Here is a 24,563-nt window from a genome sequence, read left to right as displayed (position 1 = left end):
CCTTGACAGCATTACTCAAGGAAAATGTTTGATCAGCTTTTCCGGTGCAAACACCTTCCATGCTCTCTTGGATCTAGTTCAGCAATTTTATATAGAAGAATCAGTATTCTAGTAGCTAGATTAATCTAAGCCTATTAGGGATTAGAGTGTCTATTAGAGTCTTTGGTGGTTGTGCTGAGAAGCAGGATTCCCAGATATAGCCTTAAAATTCATTTTTCCTACAGAGAACTCTGTAAAAAGGAGTTGCTTTACTTCAAAGTAGCAATATCATAAGCCCAATAAGACATGTAAAAATAAAAGCCTTAGAAGACCTTCTGCAGAACATCAAAGCCAAAACTCTTACACCTGTACTAAATCCTCTCTCTCCTATAATAGTTACAATCATTCAAAATAACATAAATAACTACGAAAAGTTGCCCTTGCAGACAAATACTTCACTTTATGGCGCAAGGTTTAGAACAATGACTTATTGTTGGTAGAACTGCTGCACGCTTACCCTTACCCCTTGCAGAAGTCAATGGAAACTGCGAGCACTTGAAACTCCACAAAGTCAGGCCAGGGCATCTCTTAAATAATTTCTAGAAACAAAAGGCAACCATCCATATGTTTGTCTTGCTTGAGCAGATGCTTCAGTCACATGCAGGCTAAGCACACGTGCCCTCAAATAACGAGCTAGATGGCCACACAGTGTCCAAAGTGCAGGTGGCAGAAGCATTTGTCCCTGCTCTGCGTCCCAGATTTCCCACCCTGTGTGCATTGTCCTGGGCAGGTGTCATAGATAGGGAGGGCAAAGTGGCCACTGAGAACAGGCCTAACCTCTTACTCTGAAAATAAGGCGTGTTACTCATGACCAACGCCATCTTAGCATCATGGCAAGGCTGACCAGGAAGCAACCAGGGACCACCAAAGCCCGCTCTGTGACCTGCAGTGAGATCAAGCCCACTGTGACTGTCCTCAGCTGGTGTCTGTCTACACAGCTCTTAGCAGCTGACAGGGATTTTGTGGTTCGGTTGCAGGGCAGAGCCTGCTACAGGCTGTGCAGTGAGCAAGTTTTCCTAATGCAAACTTCCCTTGCTACAAACCAAGACGGTTACGTTTCATTTTACCCTTACATAGCACACAATGATAACTAAACATTGTCCTCTTTATCACTATTTTTAATGTGATTGAAGGCTTTGACTTTCAATCAGACCAGGATTTTTAAAGCTTTTATTTCTATTCCTTTCCTTCCTTCAGTGTGTTCCTGTCTTCTACAGAGTGAGGTGCCCAGACCAGTGCCATAGTCCTCTGGAGGCTTTGACATTCTCAGCTAAGCACAGTAATTATTTCTGTCTTACAGCTGAGGCTGCAAATGACATTTGCCCTTTCTTGTAACAGGGTGAAGGTAATGAATCCCACTCTATTTGTAGTCCACTATAACCCTAGATTCTGCTTCTGCAGTATTGTCATCTTAGCTGCTATTTAGCATCTGTATACATAAATCCGACATTTTTTCTTCCTCAAATGTAATTTGCACCTGTCTTTTAACATATCCCATCTTATTGATTTCAGGCTATGCTTTCAATCCATCAAGAGCATTTGGAATTCTAATCCTAATTGAAATTATGTTGACTGGCACATAAACTCCTGGCCTACCTCCTTTTTAAAGGCAAATACCAAGTCCGCCTTTTACTGATCCCCTGGGACTCCAAGCTTCCTCTAGGAGTTTTCAAAGAAGCTTGTTAATGGTTTGGAGATTGTTTTTCTTGGCTCCTATGCACTCAGAAGAAATTTCATCAGTTTAGCCTGACTTGAGTACATGTCACTTGCCTTAGGACTCTTCACTGTGTTCGTCTCTTGCTACCTTGTAGTGAATACTAAGAGCACTACACATATGGACACAGTTTATCATTTTTAGAAAGACCAAAAGCAAAGAAAATAAGGAAGAAAAAATATTTCTGCCCTCTGCTCTCATTTCATTAGTTTCTCATTCACCTTTCTTATTAGAAGACACACATGCTTTCTTTCACCTATTCCTTACATACAGTTTATCCCTGAACTCCCTTGCCACTTGGCATGTCTTTTGCTTACAGTAGCTTAGTGTATTCAGTGGTCTTGCTGGTTCACTCTTACACTGTGCAGTACCTTTTCAGGCTCTCCCTTAGGAACGTTTTTGTCCTTTCCTTTTCAAAATTCTTTTGGGCCACTGAAGAGTTGCTGACATAGACATGTAGTCTGTTACTGTGTTCGCTCTTTTCTGCACCAAAAGAAGATGGTGCTGTACTATAAACATGATGTCTTCTGGAGGGTACCAAAGATTATCTGCCGATTCCTCCTCCTACAGAGTTGGTCCCACAGAAACTCACCTGTTGCTTCCCTGATTTTGTTTAGGTAAGTTTTTCTTTCAGGGAGGTGGTTATCCGCCTTTTCTCAGAAGAGGGATCAAGGTTGTTTCCCAATTACTTTTGCTCTTGTCACCTTCCACTTACAGACCGACTGCTAGCTTGTTTCATCGGCCTGTTTATGCATATTTAGGAGACTGCAGCACTATGGCATGCTCCTCAGTTTCTCACGTGCAACAATTCAGGCACAAAGCTTTCCAGACAGCTGTTTTGCAACTGTGAGCTACCTCCTTCCCACCACTACACGCTTTTCCCACATTCCCTTTGCTTGCATTGATCCCCCTTCCTCCTCCGCAGGGATAGAACAACACATGGGAGTGTTAAATGACTCATCAAATTTACAGCCTGATGTTGGCAATTCTTCCCCTCGTGTATCTTCCGTTACAGCTACGGAGGAGTGTCCTTGGAAAAGCATCTATGCAGGAATAGAGCTTTCCACTGCCTTCCAGCACCCTGCTGCAGTCTGGGTGACAGCAGTCTTCCCATTCTCATCTCTAGCAGACTGAAGATCTTCCCTGAGTGCAGACTTCCTAAAATCAGTGCAGACTACTTCACTGGCTCATTTAATAAAATTGGGACAATTCCAGTTCCTGCTGTGGGAAGATGAGGGTATTTACTGACTTACCAATAAAAATTCACAGTGGGCCAGGACTTGGAAAATAAACAGAAGCACCAAACTGTTTTCCAGTGTCCACACCCTGCTGTGCTAGGAGTCAGCATAGCTGGGTATCGTTTATAGGTGGTTCCTAGCATTGTTCACTCCCATCTCTGCTCCTGAGTCACTAAGATGCAACAATCTGGAATGACTAACAGGGTGCTCTTCTGCAGGCAGCGGGGAGACTGACAAGAGTGGATTAGGGGACCAGAATGTCAAAGGAACATTTAGGCAAAGCCTTGACATGGTACAGGGTGCTGACAGTTTCACAGAGCTTTTATAGAGCTGTCTACAAGTCAACATCAATCCAGCTGTGGCAATGTGGTAGAGCCTGGCTTTCTAGCAAATTTCCATTTCCTTTATTTGTATCGTTGCTCTCTATTCTCTTTATGCATTTTTTTTTTCCTCAAAACTTCAAAAGGGCAAAGTTCCTCTGCTTCTGAGGACTCTTAAGATATTAAGCTCTTAGTGAACACTTCTACAGTGGCAGCCCTCTATGCCTGTGAGCTCTAGTGCATTTGTAAACCCAGCACACTCATGACACTCCCGTGCTCTGGGCATATCTCCTGTTAAGCAAAAGAACAACTTCCTCAGTCAAGGGCTGGGCCGTACTACAGTTTTCAGTGCAGGTCTCTGCTGGACACAAGCTTGCAGTTGTACTCTCATTTGCTTTGATCCAGACCATAGGCAATTTTTAGTTTCCAGCAAATATTTTGCTGTCTTGGCAGCTATCACTACCAACGTGCCCTCAGTATATTGCCCTGCTGGCAGTAGGGCTTTTTGCTACCTTTATCCCGTGGGACTACCTGCCCCATTTCATGTCATCTGTGGACACAAGCACCTGCACAGTTTTGCTTTAATTCACAGCAAAGTTCACTGATAAGAAAGGCTATTTGCATTTTCTGCAAAGTTCACCTTCACTCTCAAGGCCTCCTGTTTTTATTTATGCTGAACTCACACACAGCCAAGCAGTCCATCCTAGGCACGCTCTCATGTCACAGTCTCCTTGTACACAAGGTCAACAATCTGACTTCGGACATGCAGTTAGATTATCTTTCCTGGAGCATTCCAGCTGTTCCACAGTCTTTGGATTCATTGGTGGGAATCCAAAGAAATGCCTCATCTGAATAGTTACCCCAAACTGCAAATTTATTTATTTAATATTTGCGTGGCTGAGCACTTGTCACTTGTACTTGACACGTGGCATGTATGCTATTATGGAAGGTGAACTGAGGGTTACTTACCCGTGTAATTAATTTGCTAGCTGGACACAATGCTTGGATACTAAATTTCCTTAATATGTAAGTTGCAACCCAAGGCATACCAATATAAAAATGGACCAAACTGAATCAGTACAGCTCTTAGAACCAATATAACTCTCCTTACACATATATTACCTAAACTCTTAGTTCGTATCTAGACAGATTTTTGTATGTAAGCAGATTTTTCTCATCACTTACTCTCATAGGAAATGCATCTCATATTACTCAATTATCCTAGACTTTCTTAAATATATAGACTAGGATCTGACAACTTTTTATTTATGAAAATAATGTAAAATGACAAACATCCAGTTTATTCAGATGAAATTCCTATTACCCTGTATTCTGCTACAGTATGGTTTTATACTTCAAAAGTAAATTCAAAGGTATTTTTAGTGGTATATAAGGAAACAAGTAAAGCATCATGATTTTGTTCCATCCCTAAGCATCCTTACAGTGCTACAGTAAGGTTGGCTAAATATTATTGGTCCTACTTTTCCCCAACACATTCATCCTGTTGTTGGTATGTATTAAAAGCACTAGCACAGGATTTAACTATTAACTCCCTGAAATACACAGCAATTTTGCCATTATATTCAATGGAAAAAAAAGAATGGGCCCACTCTAGTTGTGCCTGTGTTGCTTTTCTAAGTGCTCGACACTCTCTAGCAATTTTTACCCAAAGGTAATACTATAAAAACAAGTGTCATTAGTTCTAATTGAGACCCAGAAAAGTCTGTGCAATACCACCACTTTACACTGCCTAGAAAACACTTACCTCAGATAAATGACCCTCTGCTCCAAATGAAATGTCTTCCATAACCTGTTAGAGATAAATTATTAAGTATACGGTAGATACATGCTACATAAACAGTAAGATTTCATTGGAACTTATAAAAACCATATAGTACATTAAAAAGTTATATAAGCTGAGCAATTACATCATTTTGCTTCACACGCATGAAACATTTCAATTGCATTTATAACGGAGCAGTGGCAGCCACCCAATATTTAAAGCTAAATTTGAATACATTTTATTAAAGCCTGCCTTTGGCTTCCCAGTTAAAATCCACATGGAATACTGCCTCTAAAACTGAAGGACTAACTATAGATCGAAACAAACTTTTCTGTCAAGCTCTTACGGATCTATAAACAATTCAAGAGTCCACAGAAATTTTTTTGGCACAAACCCTGTAAGTGATTTTGGGCAGGAGAAACAAAAGACCCCACTGATGTTTTGTATGGTAACGTGTGCTAACTATAGTCAGTTCCTCTTTCAAAACTTGTTTCAACTGTAAAGTCTGTAAGAAATTAGCCAACATTTCATTCATTGGCTGAAGAGCAAAGAAATTTGACGTTAACATTATTGGAAAATCATTAATACTTATCACACATAACAGTATTGATAATCTTTAAATAAACTGAGATAGGCATATTGCTTTGGTAGGGCAATACTTAGTATCACAGGTATGTACATATGTATAGAATAAAGTGCAAAATCATTACTCTGCCATAAGATCATTATTATTACTGGATACTATTTTCAGTAATCTATCTGAAAAGAGGCTGCTTAGATTTCTTTTACCTGTGATATTGATTTTCTGATTATATTTTTACTGCAAAATACACATAAGCATTAAGCTGAAATAGCATTATTGTAGCATTACTGAAATGCTACAATCTCTACCTAAAGAGTTAGCATTTCTACCAGTAGATACTATACAACAGTATCACACGCAGTTAAGGGGCATCTTACTGCACAACAACGTGTGTGACTGTATAACAATGATCTGATCATTGTGTACAAGCCAGCTGCCTGTTGCTACAGAAATCCTTTCCAGCTTGGATTAATACAAAAAACATTCAAACGCTGACTTTCACTGATGCTTAATGCTGACATTTAAAATGAAGATTAAATTTAAAGTTTCCAAATTATTTTTGAAGCTCTACAAATATAGCATTTAATTAAAACTCAAATGAAAGCACAGTTTATTTAGCTCTCTAAAGGCTTTGTCCTTTACACGTTGCACATTTGCCTCCTGGACCACAGACTATCTCAATGCATGGTAATGAGTTACAGCCTGCTGACAGAGGCTTTCTTGGTGCTTGCTATCACTAAATTCTGAAAACTGTTGTGTCATATCCTGTGATGACTTCTTTTTGATGACAGGCGCCACATTAAATATTAATTATTATTTTTCATGATTGTCCACCTAGAACATTCATTATCTTACAAAAAGTGAATCAAATGAAGGCTCTGCAATTACAGAACACCTTCCCAACACCGGAGCGCTCTACAAAAGACTCCAAAACATCTTCCCAGATGGCAAAACTGAAGTATGCAGAGGTGAGGAAAAGACAGCAGCCCTTACTCTAACCCCTGGCTCTCTGCTTCTTTTATGGTGAAAAAGAGAGAAATGATCTACAAAAGAATTCTGATGGGATAACTACCAAAAATGCTGACTTACAAAAGGTAACACTACTGAACTTTGGGGTTTACCTTGTAACTTTAATCACCTCAATTTTCTTGAAATCTAGTAGGTGTTTCTTTCCTTCATAGTGATTAAGAGGGAGCACTGCACAGCATGCCAGATAGCACAAGAAGAAAAAAGGATAGGTCAGGAACTCAAGCCTGCAGGTGCACACATACTCATGTTCATCAAGATACTTGGTGTTAGGGAGGTCCCAGCACACACCCCTCTCTCTCTTTATTAGTTATCATCTGTGTTTCTGGTGTTATAAAAAGGTTTTGCACATACATTAATCAACAAGCAAAAAATACAGCAAGTTATCATAAGGAGTGGAACAAGCAGGCGTTACATGTCTGAAGAGAAATGAAATGTTACTGTATATTTTAGAAATCAGATATGTATCTAACTATGTAATAATGATCACAGCAACTTCCACATCACTCACATGTCACCTGGGCAAAATAATTTGCAGTCAGTTTAAAAGTACGGAACATTTCTGGGATGAAAACTAGAACCCATCTTCAATTCCTCAGAGACTTGGGAGAAAATCAAGCCCAATTAGTCACAAAAAGACAAAGTAGAACTGCAACAATGGGGCACCCTAATTTAATCAAGATAGCTACCAGGTGGAGAGTACACACTTATAAGAAAGTTCAAGAATCTCTCTCAAATACATTAGACAACAAGCTGACTTTGACATGATTGAGGCTAGTAATATCGTCTATAACTTTGCTTCAGCATTTTCTTAAAATACTATAATCTAATGAATTATCTGTAATTGAGAGGAGTATGTCTTAATTTTTAAGTAACTCAGAGTGTTCCACAGGGTGCTTTTTGCTGGCCTCACTTTATTTAGTTTTGACCAAAAAATCAGTAGTGATGTTTCAACAAGCTGAGCTGCCAAAGCACGTGGCTGTCTTCCCTGGTTAACAGTCAGTGTCACAAAGGAAACCTGGTTTACTGGATTATTTTGGGATGCCACAGTCTACCACATAAACAAACTGGGGAAAAAAAAATCTGTACTGTCTTGGAAAACACAGTTATGAAGACTATAACGTAACTGTTGACAGTTAATAAACCTGTGCTCACACATGACAGTAAAATATCTGAACTTTCAAAGAATTTACACCTTACATTTTATACCAGAATATGTCATATTTTATGATCTAGTGAGGATATTCAATTAAAAATTAAAAACAGCCTCCCTGCAAAGCAGTATCCGAGGTTCTGAGTGAAGGGTTCTTTCCATTCGTCTATTTTGCTTTTCTTATTATTACGTTTCTTATTTTTCTTTGTTTTCTAATGAAACCTATACAGTAAGATACAGTTATATTCAAGAAAACTGTATTTATAGTATACATCAGCAAAACCAATACCCACTCCACAGTAATGCTTAGCCAGATACGACATGACAAATAACTGGAGAGCTTGATTTACAGCATTTCACCGTAAAGTAAATCAATCACCTGGGAATGAAATGTACCTTCCAAGGCATATATGCACATATGCTATTATTACCCTTTGCTATACTGTTTTGCAGCAAGTAATTCAGTAACCTCTAAATACAAAGAACGCCACTCTTTCCTTTTGCTTCGGTGACCAACAGTTCTCTCTAGAAATTCCTCAATAGGGAACAGAGGTGACACAGTTGAAGAGAATAGTCATTCTAGAAACATGGCAACCACATCAAGCTTCTCCTCTCACAGGGACACCACAGCCTTGTTAAATAATATCAAACCAAGTATTTTGACAAATACATGCTTTTCTACCAGGTATCCCCATTTGCTGATAAATGGCTACAAAAAGGTTCACTACTAATGGACAACAGTAAGTTTTTCCATGAAAGTCACATGAATGGCTAAATTTAGAGACTAAAAGCCACACCACTATTTTATTTTTTGCCACAAACATTACATTATTTTTAGATAAAAAATTACAATACCATGTAACAGAGCACTTAAATGCTACAGAAGTGGTTTGTCTTTCAACTAAGTCCATTTACAAATGAAGACATATTCTCTCTTGCACTTCAACACATTAAAAACTGGAAGTTAGCATGATTTGTAAGTAATGTGTCAGGTTTTTTGTTTGTTTTTATATTCTGCCTTGTGACGAACTACTAGGAGATGTTAGGGAACATTATGCTATAGCTCTTCTCTAAAAGTTTAGATACTGCCTGTAACTCCTACTGAGATCCTACCAGCTTTACTACCTAAAGCGTACTTGTTTGGGTAAAACTTCTATACCCTACAACAAGGAAAACATCCCAGCTCCTGAAAGTATAAAAGCAAGCTGACCAACCCTAATTCCAGAACCAGAAAGCAGTCTATATGTTGGGGGTTTTTTTATGGTTGCAATGGGTTGCAGTCATCGCTGATGTATAACTTCGCCTCAGTGGTCAAAGCCGCAGGCAGCACTGAAGCAGAGGAAGGCTAGTTGAGTAAGCTGTGATGAAACGTGGCTGTGTTGCTCAACTCCTTCTAAAAGCTAGAAAACAGATTAATGTTCTTATATTAACAAAACTGCTCCTTTTTTTCTTTCAAGTTTGTCAGTCCTAGGAGCACTGTGGGAATAGATGCAGGAATACCTCCACAGGTCCTTCACTGATGGGCGTTTTCACGTTTGTACTTACACATCAGCTTCTGAATGGATTTTGGCACGGTCTCAAAATGGAATTTATTCAGGATACCAGCATAGGCCAGATGCCAGGCAAAGGCATTTATACCACAAAGTTTAAGCACCTAGACGAAGAGCTGAAGTTAGGGGGAGAGTCTCCCTAAGTTCCCTCTATGGTTGATAGAGACAGAGAGAAAATTATCAAAAAGCAAGTTCAAAAGGAGAAGCTTAATGGACGCAGTGCAGATATGCTTTCCTCTTCCATTAAACATATGGGCAACCTGTTGCTCTGAGTCCTGCACCTCTCTCCAGAACCAGAAGTCACCTCACTTCAGTTGCCTAGATGTCATTCTAGGGTAGCAATGCTGATTTCCAGGGAAACGAACTGGGCTTGCAGGAGTGAAATACGTGATCATCTACAGCATGAATCTCAAGAGTGCTACAGAAACAGTTACAAAACACCAAACTCTCCAGAGCTTCTCAGCTGCCCTTTTGAAAGGGGACCACAGCTTTCCATAACCAACAGAACTGCTCATATTACTTCAGCAGACTCATCAGGAATATGATGGGGGGGGGGCAGGGAAATCAAAGCCACAGCTGACCATTTCCAAGAAAAATGCTCTCTATGTGGAGTCAGTCCATAAACCGTTTTCAGTAGGAAAAGGCTGCAAGTACTATTGCAGCCCAATTTAAAAACAGAATTTTACTAACAAGAGGAGATTTTACAGTAAGGCAAGGGCCTGCTTTCCACTAAGTCTCAGCCAGTATAAATGCAAAATTAGGCATCAGCTTTCAATGTAACACACAGTTCAATAGCTCTTAACATCAGGTGCGATTAAGCACACTTAATTTTTGTCAACCAAATTCCAAGGTAATAAAACTGACAACTCCTATTGGGGAGTTTTTTGGTCACAGTGGTGCTGTTGGGTAATAAAGCTTTTTAACAGCTTGTTTACCTTGGCAGTGCAGTTAAAAGATTATTAGGTAGCTGTACATTTTTAAGCAAGGATGGCATTCCAGAGCAGAACACAAAAACTTAAAAAGAAATTTGTCAAACCCTTAAAGCCTCATGATTTTTTCCTCCTTTTAATATTTGTTTGATGCTGGAAGCCTACCAGCATCTGAGCTAGGAAGCCTTTGACCATTTCACTAGGGGAGGAAAACTTACTCTCTCCCCACTTCAGCTAACACAGATCCAGGCTAACAAGTCAGCAGAACTAACTCAGAGTGAAACTCGTCAGTGAGATGAGGAACAGCTGATAATTTGTGTTAAATACTTAATCATTTTTCCTTTAAATCCTGATGTACATTCTGTATCCACATTTTGAAAAGACTGATGGTGAAAGGAAAAAAGGTTGAAGGGCTTCTGAGAAGTTAATAAACTATTTTATTCATGTCCCAGATTGGAGGCCAGATGTGAAGTTCATACTTAACCAGCCCTGCTGACCCGTCACCCAGATTCAACTCCTCCTCTCAAAAGAAAAACCAGCAGTATTGCTTGAAATGCATCTATAAAATATTTCAGATACCTCTTTTAGCTCGCTGTGCTTGGGGCAGGGAACAGTGCTCCACTCTATGCCCTTTGGAAAGTGACCTTCTTTTCTTTTTTCAGAATCGGATGGGCCATCAGCAGTCATCCCCATCTCATCCATTTGGTTCTCCTCTTCCTCAAAAACACAGCAACTGGTTTCTTTCAGTTGAAACCCTCGGATCAACAGCTGACAGGCCTCCAAGTCAGCTTCCCACACTCTTTGGAGCAGCTGGCTCCCGCAGCTGAAATAAAAGCCAAAAGAAAATAAAACTGCAGTTCAGGGAGAATAGTTGCTATTTCAAGTAACTTTTGGGGTGACTACTTATTATTAGACAGGAAAATAAAAACAACGAAAAAACCAACAACAGCTCAAATACTTCTACAGAAATAACACAAGCTATGTCAAACTGAAAAGCAGTAAAATTATGGCCCTATTACAAAGCCGATGCCATAAAAAACCTTTGTGCTAAGATGTCGCTTCCAACTGTATGGCGTAGACTGGCTGCACGTGACCTTCTCCTGATCGGATGCAAGTCCAGGGGTCTTGCAATCATAATCAGAGCTTCCTTCATGCTATTGGATATACAGGCCTGTCATCCTAAAAGTAGTCATGTGTTTTTCCTGCATTTGACATAGAAGATCTTGTATGAACAATAACACTACTTACTGCATTAAATCAGCTCTAAGTTTTGGAAAACAGGTACACTAACTTTCTTGTTAGACTGAAATGTGCTTGCTTCAAACTCTGATGAATCAAATTAGATTAAACTATAACACTCTTCCTTTCCTTCAGTCTTACACTTTTGGGTGTTGTCCTTATCTCTCACTGATGTGCTTTGTTTTTTTTTCTACTTTGTTATCCCACCAAAGAAAAAACAAAAAGTATTAGGAAATTCAAAATACCAAACTTCTTCATACTTTTAATCCATTGATCATCTCTCAGAGATGTCCACGTATGTTACAGATATGGTCCTGAGATCCGTCCAATAGATATTTTCACCTGAAGTAAATGGGAATTCTAGGCATAAACAGTTTTTCAGAACAAGACACTGCATACTAACATCACGCTGCTCGTAAGAGATGTGGTCACATCTCCATTTAATACATGTTGTCTCTAAGGAACCAAAAGACTAGGTTGCCTACTAAAATATAGCAGATCAGTGGCAGAGCCTGAGATGGGACTCAGAAGCACCAACTCCCATGGCAATAGACACTTCCAGACAGATTTGAATGCTAATATCTAATAACGGCAATATTTTTTTCACAGTGCTTTTCAAATTATATCATTTGCTGTATAATAGTAAGCAATTATAAGTGACTAAAAGAAGGAAAATAACTATTTGATTTCAACGTTTCTGACTAAATTAAATACCAGCTTATCTTTTATTCTAAACGAAGGATAAAGGAGCTGCAGTGCTCACAATGAACTCATTAATCTAACAAAGGTACATTTTTAACTCTCCAAACTCTACAAGATGCCAAGTGGTAAAATTCACACAGCAGTATTTTGAGACTGAGAGCAAAATTAAGCTCCAGAAGCTGAGCTACTTGATCAGTGCTTAGAGTCAGTATATATGTTTACTGAAGGCAGAATGCAGCATGAGGTCCACAAATTGGTCTCCCCCAAGGAGTTCAGAGTATCACTAATTAGAAAGGGAAAAAACCTTCACTGGATTACACGTCTGTGTTCCATCCAGGTAGCATTTCACTTACCAAGCCGGAAAAATAAAATAACCCCCACTGTTTCTCTACTTGTCAGTCACATCATCATGGTAACACAGTCAAAACATCTTCCTGCAGACATACATAAGCCCATTTACTTGCTTTTTGAAAAAGTTTGTTTGCAGCTATATATGGCTTATTATTAAAGGCTCAGAAAACATACTAGAGACCTAAATCGTAATTTCCAGTGGATAGCTGGTTTTGGCTATTCAATTTAATGAAGAGCTCTATTGACAATACTAGGACTGAGGTAGTGATGTATGTAGTATTCACAGTGGAGAGGATGAATAGCATATATAAAAGTACAGCATAATGCTGCCTGAGCTGCTGTTATTCAGCCATGACTCAGCTCATCAGTCAACATGCTTTTGATTGCGTCTAAGTTTTACATCCATTTTAGTAATCAGCAATTACTGAACATACCGCTAATAGATCGCTTTTATTTTAAGGACATCTTTGTTTTACAATTTTATCTGTAAAACTCTGATACATCTTGAACTAAGATACTAAGATGTTGTGCTGAACTTTTCAACTGAAATCAGTGAATGCACGTATACTCGGATATTCTGAACATACCTAAGCCCAAGGACTCTGCATCTTTTAGTCTGTATTTTGAAATCCAATGCTCAGAAGCATTTTTCAAACACACTTTTAAAATGAAAATTATTTGAAAGCTGTAAATAGCTGACACAGAAAAACGTATCAAATAATTATTAAAAATTACGTTATCCCCAGCATGCAAAAATCTTTAGCTTTTACATCAGGTGTAAAATCAAGCTCAATTGAACGTCAGTTTTGTTTATTCATGTTCAATCCACACAAAAAGTGCATTTGCAGTCTCCATGAAGCCAAAAGTATGTGGATGCCTGTACTGAACACTGAGTTTTTTCAGATATGCAACTTTTCAAAATGGTGGATCGAGATTGGATCAGATCTTATATTATTCCTATACTTATAAATATTTTACGATGTATCAACTTCTAGATGTTACACGCCTGTCTGTACGTTACTATCAAAGTGGTACATGTGGCAAGTTCAATGGAAGTGCCAGGAACAATTTGCTGGAATCCACAACAAACCACAATCCATGAACTGTTTGTATAGACCCAGCAACAACAAAGCATACCTTAATACCTACTGACTGTGAACTTCCAAGTGCCAGAGTGCTCATGAGTCCAAAGTGCCAGGCTTTGTACAAATGCCAAACAGATTACAATAATGGCCCTTTTCTCAGAAGGACTTTTAAGTTTAAAACAAGCAACAAGAGCTAGGATACAGGTGAGGAGACAACAGTGGACTGAACATGGCACATTAGTTACAGTACAACAGTTTAATTAGTTACATCAGTAACTAATTAGTCTAATCACTGTCAAGCACACTGAAGCATCACACTGAATGAAAATTTTAAGGACTTGCAGGAGGCCAATGAAATAGGTCAGTGGATATCCAAGATCTCCATCCCTCCATAAAGGAATCATGTAAGAAAGGCAAAAGATGCTAGTATAAAAACAACGGGCAAGTGATTGATACCAATGTGGTTTAACATCCGTAAATGGAAGTCAGTCTTTTGATATATATTAAAAAAAAAAAAAAAGACTGAGTAGGTGGTATAAGGATTGTCAGCAGCCTTGACATTGAAGGCTAGTAGTTATGTTTGATGTGACAGGACAGAGGGAACCAATGGAGAAAAGCAAAGTGAAATGATCAGAAACACAGAATTAAAATTAAAAAAAAAGAGAGAGAAAGAACAGCCATTGCAGTGGCAACACCACTTCGAATGGATGAGGGTAGGGCAAGACTGCTTTTGTCAAGTCACGGCCAGGGAAATGGATGTTGAAGTAAGTGAGATGCAAGATTCAACCTGAGTAATTTTTTAGCTGGATGGATAGCTGGGACAGGTTTTATCTCAAGGATACTATGCAGAAAGAATCTACAAGAGCAGGCCTAAATTGACTTGAAGAATGGCTAGGACATCCACAGCAACACAAAAGGACGCAGCAGGGAGAATGCTGGATTAGGTCAAGTTGATGATGATGAAAGAGCTGTCAGAGAAACAGAGCTGTTTATGGACAGGAGGAAATGAATGTGGAACAGAGAGGTTTATCCTTGAGTTCTCTTCATAAAGTGGCAATTGAAATTGTAATTGCAGATGCCTTTACCAAGTCTCAAGTAGTTTTCTAGGAAACAACACCGGAGACCAGACAGTACAAGGAAACTAGAGGATATCTTCAATCTACACTAACGTTTGGTGAAATTTGTGTCGAGAGTCATATCCAGCAAGGATTCTCTCTCTCTTCCTTGAAGTCCAAAGAACATTGCTCCTCTGTCTTTTCACAAGATTCCCAGAGATATCAATGGGGGCTCTCTATGTGGCTCTCAGCACAACATTATTCTAAAGCTATTTATAGTGCTAACTGGAACTATGAGAACACGACTTTCCTATTGAGGGCTCTGCATACATACAAAAGGCACATTCAGTTCCTGAACATTATAGCCTAAATGAAAACATGCCTGTGTAAAAATAGCCAAAAGATTTTATATTAAACCCTATTTAAAAAAGCAAAACAAAGTGCCCCCAAATCTCAAAAGCAAATCGAAATCAACACAAGGAGATGTCACTACTTGTAAATCTCATCATCTCTAGTTTTTAGGAATGCCCATTGGTGAGTGAATTGTTGAAAGTGGTTTATAACACCCTGAGGTCAACACTGCGCGTTGATAGAAGACATTGCTTATTTTAAGGGAAATCCCTGTAAGAAGCCACATCTTGAAAACCAAGAGAGTGAGACTGAAGCTAAAAGGCTACATAGTAAGACATCTATTTAGAAACTGCATGAATGAAAGCTAACTTATGCGGGGAGATTAACCATCACTAAGAAGAAATACTCTAGACAACTTCCTTCTAATAGGTGAGCCACACTAAGGTGCAGATTCAGAAAAGCATGTATGTACCTTTCCCCAGTACCTGGCACGTGTTAACACTGCATTCGCTGACCCTAAAGGCAGTTTTCTCTGACAAGAAAGCAAATGAAATGCAACAAAAATAGTCTGGCAGAAACAAGAAGGATTTTCATTACAACAATTAAAATTACTGGAAAGTTTTGAGGCTTGCAGAAAATGGCACTATGAATCAAAAGACTTCGCTCTATATTCCCATTCTTTGTTGATCTATTGTACAAACTAGGGAAAGTTTCTCTATATTTTGGTCACTCGCTTCTATTTATATTTTGCACCACAGGGAAGCAACTAGCTCTTCTTACTCTACATTTAGTTATGTCTCTGTTGCCTTTTCTTAAGGCAACAGCGATGCAGTGAACAAAGGAGGCAAGTAAAAGAAAGTATGGAGTAATAATAGAGGAAGGCAGGCAACCATATTGCTTTACTGTTAGCAGAAATCCACCCCTCTGATTTGGTTTATCATGTTAATTCACAGTCATGCATTAATGGCCCTTCTTATATTTAAGAAATATTTACTACTACAGGAATACGTTTTGCTTCTTGTCTTCATAAAAAAAGGTTTCCAGCCTGATCTGTTCTTGATCGTTATATTAGCTGTTATATTTCAAGATGCCTACAACCAATCTGTTGAACAAACCAAGGACTACAATGTTCCTATCAGTGGGTCACATGAGGCTCTAAGGAGAGGGAGGCACATAACCCTGTTTTCCCCGTCTGGCTGGTGTGCAACAGCGGACTGATAAGGGAGAAGGTACAGCTAGGGTTCATCAGATCACAGCTCTCAGCTGACAAGACAGAAGAAAGAAGGTGCAGAAAAAGGGACAAAGAAAACCTGGACTCTACCTGAACAGCAAAACTTTTTTTTTCCTTGGCCTGTGCACTAGAAAGTCACCTTTTCTAAACATCTGAAATCAAAACCTTTTGGTTTTTTCTTCTTGCAGGTCTCCCTAATCCTATAAACCTCTTCATAAAACCTCAATTTCACAATTCAATTCCTTGCATTGTGTCTCTTCTCTCCAATCTCCTCAGGAGCTGAAAATCTCATGAATTGACTTCACATTGTTCTGATCATGTGATTGTCCACCAGTGTGGAGACATTCTTCCTACTCCCTTATTTCAAAGCTCACTGACAACACTTGTTTGCTGTTCAGCACTATTATTGCACTTCTCCATGTAAAAACAAGACTCAACTCCCAGAAGGTCAGGAGACTCCACACTCCCCTGTCAGATGACAACCTGCTCTAACACCTACCTTGGACACCAGCTGGAACTCCCAGGCAAAGTCTGAAGTTTGCAGTACTTTTCTCTAGCACAAGCAATTTGCTTCTCTGACCCTGCCTTCTCCCTTGTAAAACATACAATAATATCTAGAAAACAACAAGTAGCTGACCCTCTTTAAATGTGATGTTTGACCTACTGGAGAATACTCTGGACCAGAACCACAAAAGCCCAAGAAAGCAATCCTCACGATCCCCATCTAACTTCTAGACTCCTACATCTTCAACACCTAAAAATTTTGCCGTGGACTGACTTTTCTAATATCTAAACCTTATGAGCCACAGGCAAGTCCTCTGCACAACAGTCCTATCCAAAAGACATCCAGCACACCCAGACAGGACACGATAGTGCAGCACAGATCACATAAAAGGAACCACATTAGGAAGCTCAGAGAGGTGGGCAGTGTGCTCCTTCCCCCACAGGAGACGGATCCTAAACAGCACTAGTTAGCTAGCCCTTAAAAGCTGCTGGCACTACTATCCTGAGCTGCACTCCACAGGCATTAGTCCTTCTGACTGATGTGAAGCTCCCAATGCAATCTCTTGCCCTCAACGTGGTGTGAAGTTATTTGAGGGCCTATTCATCTGTTTTCTATTGTTTTCTGTTTATGTAACAGGTAACTAATGAACACCTTGCAAAGGCTCAATGAGACTCAAAGCTCTTTCTGAGAGGCAGAAGCTTCTCCCAAGAAAAGTCCATGTTACTGGTTTAGAAATTATTTTGCAGTGATGATAATTGCTCTCTGAAGACTGAGCTATATAGGGCCAACAACAGAAATACTGAGGGCTCTCTAAAGGGGTTTCTAGAGGAGTTTCCACTCTCCCCAACGCAGCTAGAAGAACAGGTGACAGCAGTGGCTCTGCTTTCTACAGCATCTCAGGTGCAAAGGCAAATTTGCAGAAAGGGACAGATTTGAGGAAACAGGTGAGCAGAGCCCTCAGACCAGACCAGCCCCTCAGTGTGGTGGCTATGGCATCCACCTCTCCTCTATTCACAGATGTAGCAGGGCAGAGTATACCTGGAGGTGCAGTAGGCAGAGTACCTGGAGCCAGGTCTCCTGTGTCTTTGTTGAGTGATCTAACCTCTACGATATTGCTAGGGAACACCCACCACAGTCTTTTAAGTTATGCTGGGATTAGGAGCTGTCACTTCTTGGCTTTGTGAGCAAAAAGAAGAGCAACAGTTCAATTTCCTCTTTGCCCACATCCGCCAAATTTCAGACGAGTCCTAGTGGAGAACCCCAAATACAAGCAGACACCTGCTTGTCTGAGATATTTACCACTGTAGACACCCTAGGCCCAGTATAAAAAACAGTTACAGAATGGAACTGAAGTGTAACAAAACCTCTTTGGAAGGAAAAATGCCACGCTGGAACGCAACCACCCAAAACGCTGCACAGTCTCCTTCAGACTGCTGCTGCCTGCTGCACAGACCTTGCTTCTTCCACATCTCTGCTTGCCACATCTGAACTTTCACTCCAGGGACAGTGTATTTCTGCAGGTCTGGCCGAAGGGACAAGCCTCCACAGGTCTTTATACTCCTTTCAGCTGAAAACTTAACTCTTTTCTTCCCTGCCTCTATTTTCTCCCCGGCTCTGTGCTGTTACCTAGCAGGTAACACTGCCATTTTATTACTTGTGGTAGCTCCAGGTAGTGTCTTTAGATGAAGATCCTATGAAAGACCATGCACAGAATAAGCATATGCGGCACTATAGAATTAACTAGCTGAGAACATCTAAAACACGTTATGTTTATATGTATTATGTTCTATTTGTAAACAATTTTAATTGTATTGTTTTATCCTCATGTGAAGGACTTCATAGTATGTGAAGATGTACATAATATGAAGTAAATAAGCCTTTTTAACTTGTATAAATACTTTCCTTTTAACATAATTGTAGTGACATTGAAGCAAAATCAACGTACCATGTAACTATTATATATTTCACACTGCTACAAAATGAGGGACAGAGTTTTCAAATGTGTATACCAAATTGTCAAAGCACGGTAAACAAAGGGGAGCTGTGAGTGTAGGCAGTTTCCTACTTTGGATTCGTAGCTGAATGATTTCTGTCAGCGGCTGAGATGCATTATTGAGAATGCAGCCTTCAGTGCAGAAGGCAAGACAAACCGTGCATTAGGAGGGGGGGCTGGAAGCAAACCACTGCCCAGGACCAACTGCAAGTGGGACCAGCGTATCTGATCTCCTTCCAGAATTCCATTTTTCTCTCTAGTTCCATAGATTTTGATTTAATGAAGCATTATGTTTTACAGCAATAACTGTATGTTAACAAAGTGATGAACCAGACATAAGTTGTACCCTCTCCCATAAATTCCACTCTCCCCCCTCCCAAAGAAAGTGTAAATTATATGTAATGCGTCAAAATATTTCTTACATGAAGAGTCATTACATTCTCACATTAATGTTTTAAATCAGTTTTGGGCATTTTGTACATATGCATAATGAGGTTACACCACCAATTCCATAAATTGTATAATTAAGAAAAAATGGATAAACGCATTCTATTATGATGCATAGATTCTAAGATTCCTAGGGAATTTTCTCAGACTTTCAAATGCTATTAACTTCAACTGACTTCACAGAACATTTCTTAAAAAATTCCTTTCCACTAACACATTCAAAATTTTTCATAGCAAGAGGCTAATAACAACAAATAAGAAGTAATATTCATGTAAAAATACATGACCCCTCACAGTGATCTCAGTAAACAGAAAAACATAAATATCTGACAGTATTTTCTGCCAAATGTTAAAAAATAATTAAGCCTATCAGCCACATGCATTATCCACAAATTCTTCCACTCAGTAAAACATTACCTGCTGCATCCAGGATACTGAAGGATTAAAATCTAAACTGAGATCTAAAAACAATCTGCTAAGAATCATGACATCTTTCCCTCGACCATAGGAAAAAATCTGGTATCAGCATCTTAAGGACAGAACTACCACCTTGTATTTTATGTGAAATGTACATATTTTATGTCTGCTTTTTCTTTCCTGAAAGGCCTGTTCAAACCAAGGAGGAAGAACAATTTTTCTAGTGCTTAAAACCAATAATGTACATTTGATTAGTGTTATTAAAAAACAAGATACCACACAATACCGAACAATATTTTTGTCATTTTCTCTTCAATCCTCCAGCCGTTTATTTTACCCAGCACAAAACCTTAATCACGGCCTGGCATCTTTCTATCAATATTCAATGTCACTGTGTTATACTTAAATTATCTCCACTGGAAACACAAAATGACAGACTGCTGCAGCTGATGGTTTTCACTTTGATTCTTAATGCAAGGTGGATGCGGGAATGGGACCAACATGTCGAATGCAGGAAATTAAGTAATGTACAAGGGAAGAAGGAAGGCACCTTGTAGTAAGAATTTACTACTCAATTTTGTCCCTACATTTACTATACAGTTTATTTTTACTATATTACCAAATCTATAATGTAAAAATTTACTACCTGCTTTCAGGGCTATTTATTTCTCTTTAAAAAAAAGAATGGAGTAATGGTCCTGTGCCCCTACCTCCCCTGAAACATCTATTATAAATAATCTATTCTAAGAGTAAAAAACTTAACTTTGATAAATGAGGAGAAAGCTCCCAGGGAATTTTTCTTATTAAGCAGTCCACGTAAAGCCTTCTCAACCCTAGTTTATCATTCACCTCATTCATAATCTGATAAAGCACCTTCAAGTTTGGTACTAACTCTGATAACTCAGTCTGCATCCTGCTTGCCTTTGGCTCCTGCAGTAACAGCAAAGCCCCACAATGTCATTAAACAGTGGGGTTGGGGTTTTTTTGACTGGATGGAAATTGCTGGAATGAGATTTTTTTTCTGTGCTATTTAATATTTGATCCCAAATCAGATTTAAAAGAGGCATGAATTCGGCCCTGATTTTGGAAAGCATGCATTTCAGGATCTATGTATTCATCTAAGCTCTGTTCGAACAGTTGAGCTGCTGCACAAGCCTAAGTACTTTCATGAGCTTGAACCCCATACGAAGGATTCAACTTCTAGTGACTTCCACTGAAACTGAAGCAACTCAGTGGCTTTCAAAGTCACAACCAGTTCTAATCCAACAAAATACATTTGTTTCCAAAAGTATGCCACAAGAATAAAGCACAGTGTTTGCACTGAGGCCACATTCTCAGCTGCCACAAGTCCACACTGCTGCAATAGCAGCAATGGCTATTTATACCAAGAGAAGAATGCGTTCTTATCGCAAGGCAATTAGAATAATGAGCCTGATCTCTTATTGTTTATTAGAGTCTCTGACCCCAAGTGTTAGGAACATATAGAAGGAATTTACAATTCTCCTATCATTTTTATTCACCTCTCATCTCCGATATGAAATTCAACAGTTTATAATATATTCCCCTCTGAAAGGATAACAGATTTAGACTTTCAGTATCAAGTGAATTTAGGAATATGAATCATCCTGTGTACTACTGACTGAGCGGGAATTAAGCATACATAAGGATTAAAAACAACAGGACAAAGAAATGCCCTTTTAGAAGATATACAGTTGGGAGAGATGATATGTTGTCATCATGTGGGAATGTATCTTGAATTTCAACCCTTGTAACCAGGAAGACACACCTGGAAAAATGAGAGTGTTGGCCAAATACTGATGTCAATAGCCGCATGCTTACGGAGTTCCTCTGAAACATCCGAGGGCACGATATGAGCCGCTGTGGCTGCAGGGTCAAATAAGGTCAGGAGCCAAATCATGTTCTGGCTCAAAAAGAGCAAGAGAGAAAGAGCAGGGTCTACAGAACCGCCCTGTTTGGACCCTGTTTAGCTACAATGAATGCTGGCTGCTGTGTGCTGCCAATGACAGCACACTGCTAGCTTGCTGGGGCCTGCATGTCTTCCCAAACTGGCAGAGTACGTTACCAGCAGTAAGCACAAAGTAATGAATGCTTCCAAATGCTAGTGTGAAAGACTGTCCCAGTTGCATGCAAGATAGAGCTAGCCTATGTCTTTATACTCAGGCTATGCAAGTGATGATACTTCATTTATTTTCTACTCATTTAATTATCATGATGCTTGTATTTAATTGGCCAGTTAGGACTTTGTGCAAAGTATTGTCCAAACAGAGGCCAGGAGGACGTAGCAGCACTGCTGGACAGCAGGCAGATGACATCAGACATCCATCCTCATCTTCCTTGATCACTCTGCACCCATTTACTACTGTTAATGGCAATCTTGCTCAAGAGAGGTGACAAAGCTTCTGAGAAATGCACAAACCAGTTTCAAGTCTTGTCTTCAGGGACGCACTCAAAAACAGTAGCAGTAGGAAAATACACATCCACCTCTGAACCATTTTCTTGCCAAGTTCAGAAGGGATCAGGTCTTTCTCACTACATATATTCACCTACATGCAGCCACCAAGGGGACCTGGTAAGAGAGCAAAAGCTTAATGCCATGGACACAGGGGTGACAAACAGCTTTGCACATCCCTCCCTCCCCTCACATAATCGTATCTCCACAACTAAGATAGCTTGAGATTTGCATGAAATCAGGTCACAGAGAAGACAACAGCAGGGCAGAACCGAGCAAGGCACAGGTGATGCTGATGGGCAAAGAGAAGCACTTTGAAGAGGTTACAGCCATGATGCACTCACCTTTTTCTTTTTCAGTAAAAATAAAAGACTGGGAAAAATCCCACGAAATTACTGGAAACAGTCTCCTGCTTAAGAAGATGGTTTTTTATCAAGTTTTCAAACTCAGTCCCTAGTTTCTAGAGTGCCTCTCAACTGACGCTGTTCTTACTAAAAATCTGCAAATAACGCTAGCATCTCCTGTTGCACATTTTCTCCATTATCTGGATGGGATGATGAAACCACTGTCTTTTAGCTTGACAGAGTATCCAAAGGTAACTCCTCAGCAGCTACAGCCCACTGCAAATGCATCCTCTTATTGACAGCCTTGGACCTTATCTTCAAACATCCTCTGAAAATACTAGGATGAAGTCAGTGGCTGAACACTCTTTCTGGAGCACAATGGAGCTGTGAGGTAGAAATATCTCACAGCCAAAGCATCTTTGCATAGGAAATGGAAAACTATTAGAAGCAAATCACCAAAGCTTATTGCATCAACCTTCCCTTCATTAATGCAAACATACGTTAGCATAGATACCTACAAGAAAAATTGTACAGGCTTCCAGGTCAAAAAGCCACACAACCTACTCTCAGGGAAGAGGAAGCCACTACGACTGATGTTAGTCATGTTAGACATTCACCATTCACAAAATGGGATCCTCTCTGCATTCATAAGTATCACTGATTAACAAACAAAAAAATTGATGAATATGAATTTCAACCTCTTAATAAAACCCATGTAATTCAATCGAATAGAGAGATGAGAAAACAGGGAAGAGCACAAGTGATTGAAAAAAAAAAATAAGAAAAACATTACTTATGCTCCAAAATAGGGAAATCTCAGCAGGCCAAAGCAGCAAGGTGATATAGAATTACTTATTCTTGATGAGGCAAGAGTTTGCAGCAGAGAGGACTACCGTGACATTAATGAGTTTCAGCAAAGTGTTGAACTCTAGCTTTGCAAGCATGACTGACCAGCACCAGAACAATGCAGCGTAAGAAAGAGGCATACAGAATAAGAAAAGATCCTAACAAAATACACAATTACTAACCAGCTAGAGAGGCTGTGAACTTTCAGCACATTTTATTTTTAAGCAAGGGCAATACTTTCTGTTTTTAGAAGGGGAGACCCAGCCTTGCCCTCTGATGATTTTTGCTATGCTAAGTATAAAATGAATGGAAGACAAAGAGCCTGGAGGGAAGGGGGGGAGATGGGCAAGCTTTTCCATGAATAAGCAGCAAAATCCCCTGTCACCTTGTCTTTGCCAATGCTGCACACTAACCCCTGAAGTTAATTCAGTAATTTCAAAAAAGCCCTAGCCTGGATGAAACCTGAATTAATATGGACAGAGAGTTACTAAAGGCTGCGTGACCATGTGATTTGCTTTTTCTAAAGCTTTAAGAGACACTGGAAACTGGCCCCAAATCTGCCCTCCTTTTTTTTTTTCTCCCTAAAAAGATCTAGTTTCAATGCTGAGATTAGATTTAAAAAGAACAGAGCTTTCCCCTACTTTTCATAAAACACTACAGTCATGTGCCACAGCTCCCCCACCTCCCAATTAAAAAGGAAAAAATAAATCAATATTTGTGACCCACCATCCCTGAACAGGCAGAATGCCAAAAAAATAAGAATAAAAGACAACAACAATTGCTAAGCTTGTAATTCTTATGCCCTTCTTCACTTCTTACTGTTTCATATAGAAGCCAAACAGTCATTAAAAAACGTTCAGGGCACAATATATGCCAAATAAACATTGGTGTAATACCAACTCTCCACTAGGACTTAAAGTGGAAAAGTAAATTTTGTGTTATGTCTCCTTCCCCTAGACAACTGCTGGACCCGAAAGCCACCCCATCACATCTCTCCCTTTCTGCAAAAAGCCCCCTCCCACACCTCAGCTAGCAGATGCTTCCTCAGGAATTAAAGTCCTCCTCTACTTGCAGCAAGCACTCATTTTATCACCACAGAGCCAGAAGATCCTCGCTACTGCCACAAAAGACCTGGTGGGTTCCATCAATGTGATGATCTCCTATCTTGTAGAAGCAACAAGACAGTAGCAAT

The 24,563-nt window shown here is 39.6% G+C and overlaps 1 protein-coding gene across 1 annotated transcript in view; it reads right to left on the bottom strand.

Annotated features, from left to right (window-relative positions):
* Positions 1-24,563, bottom strand: part of DISC1 (DISC1 scaffold protein) — a 212,339-nt gene that overhangs the window by 16,536 nt on the left and 171,240 nt on the right. Inside the window, exons 13-14 of the mRNA XM_076334113.1 lie at positions 10,915-11,158; positions 5,077-5,121 (exon numbers count right to left, since the gene is read on the bottom strand). Coding sequence (XP_076190228.1) covers positions 5,077-5,121; positions 10,915-11,158 — 289 coding nt within the window. The remainder of the gene's footprint in view (positions 1-5,076; positions 5,122-10,914; positions 11,159-24,563) is intronic.

The sequence above is a fragment of the Aptenodytes patagonicus genome, chromosome 3, assembly GCF_965638725.1.
Source record: "Aptenodytes patagonicus chromosome 3, bAptPat1.pri.cur, whole genome shotgun sequence".
In the NCBI taxonomy this organism is placed as follows: domain Eukaryota; kingdom Metazoa; phylum Chordata; class Aves; order Sphenisciformes; family Spheniscidae; genus Aptenodytes; species Aptenodytes patagonicus.
Note: the sequence above shows the minus strand (reverse complement) of the source record. Positions and strands in the feature narration are given on the sequence as shown.